Here is a 7,468-nt window from a genome sequence, read left to right on the forward strand (position 1 = left end):
ACAGCTTTTATTGTCAATCCAGTTTCTGTCTCAACCATTTTCATATAATTATATTGAGCTCCTATCTCTCAGCCGTTTAGCCTATAGGCAGTTGCTATACCCTACCAGTTTCCCAATACAAATGAAAAGTTTTAGGAGCAAGGGATATATTTACATATATCTGTTATAATACAAAGTTACTTCAAAATAATTATACGAAAGAACCACTCCATTATTACTTGTATGTATTTGTGGTTGTGAATTTTTTATTAAGGGAAAACGTTCTACTCAGTGGGAGTGAAGAACAAGAAACTTATTTAATGCTGGCTTAAACAGTAATATAGCATGATTTAAGCTTTCGTTAGTAGGAGGAAGATTATGCAATAACTTAATTACAGTACATAAAACTCTCTTCTGGTATTTATTGAGGTTAGTGATTGTCACGTGGAGATTAAATCTTTATATATGAATTGTTTAACATTTTTTCATGTTGTCTGCAACAAGTAACAATAATGAGAGTAAGAATTTGCTAGCCAGGAGAATAATGTGAAATTTCTTAAATACTTCCCTGCAACAGACAGTTCTTTTAACTCCTGCTATTGTTCTAATGATTTTTTTTACAAACAACACTTTTTTTGCTGTTTGTTGAATTTTCCCTCAAAATTATTCCATTTGACATATGGAATGGAAGCAGGTGAAGTACAGGAATTTTAAAGCTTCTGTTATGAGTAATGTGACTGTCCTTATAGCAGAGCGTGGTGAACTTGGTTGGGGGTAATATATTGTCTGTCAATAAAGTTTGCAAACTCGTGGCGGTAAAAGTGCTACATATCTCACTGCTGAATATCACTATGGTCGCCTTGAGAGAACTCCCCTTGGAAGCTATGCAGTGGTGCCAGCACCTAGTCCTCCCTTCAAAACAATTTTAGAACTGGTTTTGTGGAATGGCCTTCAGAGCTGTCATTGTATTACTGCTGATGTCATCCCCCCAGGCTATCCCAGCATTTTATGGAACCCGAAGGTTCATCACCATGTTCACAAGCCCTCAACTGGTCCTTATCCTGAGCCAGATCTATCCAATCCATACCGTCCCATCCTATATCTAAGATCCATTCTAATATTGTCCACCCATCTATGCCTTGGTCTTCTCTGTGGTCTCTTTCCTTCTGGCTTTCCCACCAATATCCTATACGCATTCCTCGTCTCCCCCATTCGTGCTACATGACCTGCCCACCTCATCGCCCTTGTCTTGATCATTCTAATTATACTTGGAGAAGAGTACAAGTTATGAAGCTCCTCATGCAGTTTTCTCCAACCTCCTGTCACTTCATCTCTCTTCAGTCCAGATATTCTCCTCAGCACCCTGTTCTCAAACACCCTTAGTCTCTGTTCCTCCCTTAATGTCAGAGACCAAGTTTCACACCCATACAGAACCACAGGCAAAATTAGTTTTTGGACAACAGACGAGAAGACAATAGTTTCTGGTGATGTCATCAGTGTCATAAAAATTCCTTCCTTTCAATATTTCCTTTATCTTTGGGAGCAGAAAAAAGTCACTGGGGGCTAGATCCAGTGAATAGGGAGGTGTTCCAGCACATTGATTTGTTTACTAGCTAAAAACTCCTTCACAGGCAGTGTTCTTTGATGAGCTCCTTTAAAATCATTTTTGTGCACACCTTCCTCATGTCAAGGTCTTCAGGTAAGATTTTCCTACCTGTTTTTCCATCAGTGTTCACTTTCTCTGCTATGCTCCTGACAGTCAGCTGATGATTTTCACGCATAATTCAACAAAATTTATAGTGTTTTCTTCAGTTCTGCTCAATGCTGGCCATCCTGATCTCTCTTCGTCAGTAACACTGTCTCTTCCCTCAGAAGAACATGTCACTCACTTGTAAACTGCTGTTTTCTTCATAGCATTAGCTCCGTAAACTTGCACTAACATTTGTTTTACCATCAGTTTGAGGGCCAAAGAGTTTACTTATTTCTACTTCTTCAATTGTTTTATTATCATAGCCTGTATTTAGATTAATAATGTTTTGCTGTTAGTACAGAATTTCACTTTTTTTGTCAATATCTAATATAAGTTTATTTGCTTTAAACCACATGTTTAAGCAAGGAAAGCTATCATTCATGCCATTTGAAAACAGTCAATTCCTGGATATGATATAATAATATCATCAGGAAAGAGTATGGGTTTGAATTGAAAATTGATGGTTGTTGTCAGATCATTGAAATTATATATATATATGAGAAAAAGCAAAGGAACATTTATTGAACCACGAGGACCTCCATGTTTTATAATTTGAGTTGGGCAATTTTATTTATGCATGTTGCGTCCTGTTATGAACTTATGATTTCAGTCACCACCCAGTTATGGTTATATGCTAGCAAACAACATAAACATATCTGAGAGAAGTTATTCATGAAATAAAATTACTTGAATGATTGTTAATTTCTTAGATGTTTTAAATGAGTGTTAATTTCTAAGATGTTTTATTTCTTTTTGGTTGTATGTATTCACAAAATGTCTGAAATATTATAAATTAATGTAACCACTGATATCTGTATATTTGAGAAGTCTCTTTTGTTCAGATATGACAATTTTTGGAGAAACTATGTTTTTGCTGGGGATAATTATCAATAATTACTCTTGTTTGCATATTAAAACTAAAACTAGTTAAAACTAAAGGCCTGTATTTGCATTTGTTTAGTTCTAACAGCTTTGACCATATGGGTTCATTGTGGTTCCTTTAATTGTTAAGACAAAAATTACTTTCTTGTTCCAGCCACTGTTAAGCTGTATGCCTGTTCAAGGATCATGTTGCCCGCACAAGAGAGGAGTGTAATGTTGATGAAGAAGATCGCCAAGGGAACACACAGAAATGTGAACTATGTGTCAAGGCTTTTCCAGCCTCAAAATGTTGTTCCTAAAGATGGCATAGTGAAGAGGGAAGACTCTCTGTCAAAGAGCCAAAAGGTGGGTTCATGTGTTTCACTTCCACAGTACAGCAACTTCTCTGAGCATTCAACAGTTACACTTTTAAATCATAAAATTAACATGTTTTGACTATAATCATCAGCTGATGTACACACAATCAGCCAAATACATATTGGTTGTAAATACAAATTTGATAAATGACATGTATAAAATGTAGTTAAAATAATAATGAATCAGGTCAGATCCAATTTAATTTCATAAAGACATGAATATAAAAATGAAAATAATTTTCCAAATATAAATATTCTCCATCATATGTATCTACTATGTATTCTGAATTTTCTGCATAACTGGCACTTCACACCCTTGTATTACACATGCCATCTTTGCCAATCCAAGCTAAATTTGAACTTGTACATTAGTTTGTTTTCTGTCGGCATTTGGAATAGTATTTTTGGTGCTTTATCTGTTGGGAGGCAGCTGAGGTTGACTCTTGTAGTGCAGTGTACATCATAAAGGCAAGAACCATCTTGTACGAGGGGCATTCAAGTTCTAAGGTCTCTCATTTTTTCCTCAGGACTGGGAGCAGATAGACACATGCGGTTCAGTTTAAAATATGTGTGCACTCTTTGTGAATGTGCCAGAGATGGCAGCACTGTACAGCACACAGAACTCTAGTGGTGACAGTGAGAGTGACGAGTGTTTTTGATACCTAAAATGGCGAAGTTTTCATTACAAGAACAGTGAGTAATCATTCGTTTTCTCCACTTGGGTGGTGTGACACCCATTGAAATTCATTGCCAGTTGAGTGAGACATGTGATGATGGTGTCATGAATGTGAAAAAGCGTTCGTGGGTGCAACAGTTCAAAGAAGGCTAAATGTCATGTGACAATGAACTAAAACAATCTCGGCCTCGCACCAGCCAGTCTGACAACATGGTTGAGCAAGTTGAGAAAGTTGTTTTGGAGGATCGCCGATTGAGTGTGGAAAACATCGCCTCCAAAGTTGGCATTTCCATGGGATCTGTGTACATAATCCTGCATGAAGACCTGCAAATGTGGAAAGTGTCCTCCAGGTGGGTGTCACGAATTCTGGCGGATGACCACAAGGCTGCACGCATGGCAATTTGCTAGATGATGTTGACACGTGATGAAGGCATGAATGGGACTTTCTTTTCATCAATTGTGACAATGGATGAGACATGGATGCCGTTTCTCAATCCTGAAACGAAGTGCCAGTCAGCTCAATGGAAGTACACAGACTCACCGTCACCAAAAAATTTCGGGTAAGCACCAGTGCTGAAAAAATGATGGCGGCCATGTTTTGGGACAGCAATGGCGTAATCCTTACTCATTGCATTCCAAAGGGCACTATGGTGACAGGTGCATCCTATCAAGATGTTTTGAAGAACAATCTCCTTCCAGCACTGCGAGAGAAACGGCCAGAAAAGGCTGCACGTGTGCTCTTTCACCAGGACAATGCACCAGCGCATTGGGCATACACAATGCAGCAGTTTCTTCATGGAAACAACCTTGAAGTGGTTTCTCATGGTCCCTACTCACCTGATCTGGCTCCTAGCGATTTTTGGCTTTTCCCNTACACAGACTCACCGTCACCAAAAAATTTCGGGTAAGCACCAGTGCTGAAAAAATGATGGCGGCCATGTTTTGGGACAGCAATGGCGTAATCCTTACTCATTGCATTCCAAAGGGCACTATGGTGACAGGTGCATCCTATCAAGATGTTTTGAAGAACAATCTCCTTCCAGCACTGCGAGAGAAACGGCCAGAAAAGGCTGCACGTGTGCTCTTTCACCAGGACAATGCACCAGCGCATTGGGCATACACAATGCAGCAGTTTCTTCATGGAAACAACCTTGAAGTGGTTTCTCATGGTCCCTACTCACCTGATCTGGCTCCTAGCGATTTTTGGCGTTTCCCAACGATGAAAGACATTCTCCATGGTCGCACATTCACCAGTCGTGCCGCTATTGCATCAGCGATTTTCCAGTGGTCAAAACAGACTCCTACAGAAGCGTTCATAGCGGCCATGGAATCATGGCGTCATCGTTATGAAAAATGTGTACAGCTGCAGGGAGATTACGTTGAAAAGTGACAGAAGTTTCAAATTTTTTGTACGATTATTGTGTGAGAAGAGAAATGGGAGACCTTAGAACTTGAACACACCACATAAATTAGTTTAATTGGAGTCCTTGACAGCTGGTAAGTGTGGTAGAATGCGTGTATTCGAAGGCAAGGAATTGATTTGCTGATATAGTATGATGTATGTTCTTGAAGGGAATGTTACCATCTTGGTATGTAGTATACATGAGAAAGTATTGTAACTGGAAAAAGTGATCCCAAGATCCCAATTAGAAACATTCATAAATATTCTATAGAAGATTTAAAATTAGATTAAGTTATAAATCCTGGGACAGTATTTTTAGCAACAACGATAGCATGGATGTAGATTCATTGTTTAATATATCTCTGAATAACTATCTAAGAATATCTTACACAAGTTTTCCTCTCAAAAAAGTAACCAAGAGAGTTAATAAAAATTACTGGATAATACCTGGCATAAGGATTTCCTGTTATCATAAAAAATATATATATTTTCTTAGTAGGGGTAGTAATGATATAAATATGAAAAGGATTTATAAGCAATAATGTAAAATATTAGCAAGGTTGATTAAAGAAGCTACAAGGTCAATGTATAATAATCAATATTATATTTGAGCATCCTGTTACACTTGCACAATATATATAAAATAAACACCGTCTTAAGTGTAACAATTTTATTGTAGTTTATTGTAGTGAGGGGAAAGAAGAAAGAACTACAATAAAATTGTTACACTTAAGATGGTGTTTATTTTATATATAGTATAATAATCAGGTTGTTAACTCTGCTAAAAAAGTGAAAACAATGTGCAATATTATAAAAGAAGAAACAAATATAGTAAAGGGACATACATTTAGCAAATATCAAAATCCTCTTGAAGCTTTTAACAAATATTTCCTGTCAGCAGCTGGGGAAATTATTGAGGACCTTAAAAATAACAACATAAAAGTTTCTAATAATAATGAAGACCCAAAATACTACATGTCTAAATCATTTCAGAATTCATTCCCTAATATAAAATTTAAAAACACATCCACTAAAGAAGTTGAAAGAAGTATCAAATCCCTAAGACTAAAGAACTCATGTTTATGATGGAATCTCCACAAAGATATTAAAGGTTAGTGCTCCCTTTATTAGTTCTCCTCTAAATTATATTTGTAATAAATCCATACTATCAGGAATCTTCCTTACTCGCTTAAAATATTCTGCATTAAAACCATTATTTAAGAAGGGTGATAATGAAAACACGACTGATTATAGACCAATCTCTTTATTAACTTCATTTTTTAAAGTATTTGAAAAAAATGATATATGATAGACTTTTGCAACATATCAAAGCTAATAAAATTTTAGCAACTGAACAGTTTGGCTTCAGACCTGGTGCATCAACAGAAAGGGCCTCCTATAGATTGACTGATGAAATATTGAAGGCATTGAACAATAAAATGATGGTTCGATTTATTTTTTGTGATTTGCATCAAGCCTTTGACTGTGTTAATCACAACATTCTATTAACAAAACTGGAGTATTATGGAATAAGAGGAACATCACTTAAACTAATTAAATCTTACCTAGAGGGCAGATACCAAAGAGTGATTTTAGACAACTCTCAATCCCAATCAGATAAAATTTGAAAATACTATTAATAAAGTTTTCCAAGATATAAATAGATGGTTGACTACTAATTTATTGTCATTAAATGTCCATAAGACTCAATTTATGTGATTTGTAACTAAGACTAGCTCCCTTCTTGACCTAAATATAATTCACAGGAACAAGAAAATAGTTAACACTTTGCGAACCGCGCACCCTTTAAAAGGTTTTTCGCTTTTAAACATGGCGGACCGTTCGCATGTTAACAGGCTTTTAGAACACACTGTACATCGCTCTGGCGCCACCTACATTGCACACAACCACCTGCAGATGCGTGATAAGACTCTGGAATGTTTAGTTAGCAGTCAGTAACTTGACCTTGCTGTTTACTTAACCGACTATAAAGGAAAATGCTCTGCCTTCTTCAAGCTGTGTGTATCAGCCAGTAGCTAGTGGGGAGAATGGATCAAGGACAAATTCTCCTCCGATGACATAGCTGATCTGCCGTGTGATGAGACGCGTAGTAATGGATTAATCATCATGCAGACAGCGACAGTGACGGGGGACAACAAAGAATTGTGGCCACAGACAGTAAAAGTGACAGTAGCTTCGACGATAATGCGAGTAATAACATTGTGCATAGTAACATTGCGGGGACAGCAGAAAATCTAAAAAAAAATCTAAACCCTGATTGTAAATTGAAATACAAAGCATTTCTGATGAATGTGGCAAAGGCCTTGGCTACAGTCCAGATGGTGGTGGCAGAACCAGGGTCACACAAAGACTTAGTATGACCGGGCCCATCACTTCCCACCCCACGAAGGCCTCATGTGAAC

General features: G+C 37.3%; 1 protein-coding gene across 4 annotated transcripts in view; it reads left to right on the forward strand.

Moving 5' to 3' along the window:
* The first annotated feature begins 1,551 nt into the window (after nt 1-1,551).
* Nucleotides 1,552-7,468, forward strand: part of LOC111869662 (probable proline--tRNA ligase, mitochondrial) — a 35,040-nt gene continuing 29,123 nt past the window's right edge. For 2 of the 4 annotated variants that reach the window (XR_004513577.1, XM_023861335.2), the window contains exons 1-2: nt 1,556-1,678; nt 2,766-2,956. Coding sequence is in view for 3 of the 4 variants with exons in the window: in XM_023861335.2 (XP_023717103.1) it covers nt 1,624-1,678; nt 2,766-2,956 (246 nt within the window). In the remaining variant the exon portion in view is untranslated. Of the gene's footprint in view, nt 1,679-2,765; nt 2,957-7,468 lie in introns of all 4 variants that reach the window. The other 2 variants (XM_023861336.2, XM_023861334.2) reach the window with 2 other exon arrangements.

The sequence above is a fragment of the Cryptotermes secundus genome, unplaced genomic scaffold (genome assembly GCF_002891405.2).
Source record: "Cryptotermes secundus unplaced genomic scaffold, Csec_1.0 scaffold1004, whole genome shotgun sequence".
NCBI classification, from domain to species: Eukaryota; Metazoa; Arthropoda; class Insecta; order Blattodea; family Kalotermitidae; genus Cryptotermes; species Cryptotermes secundus.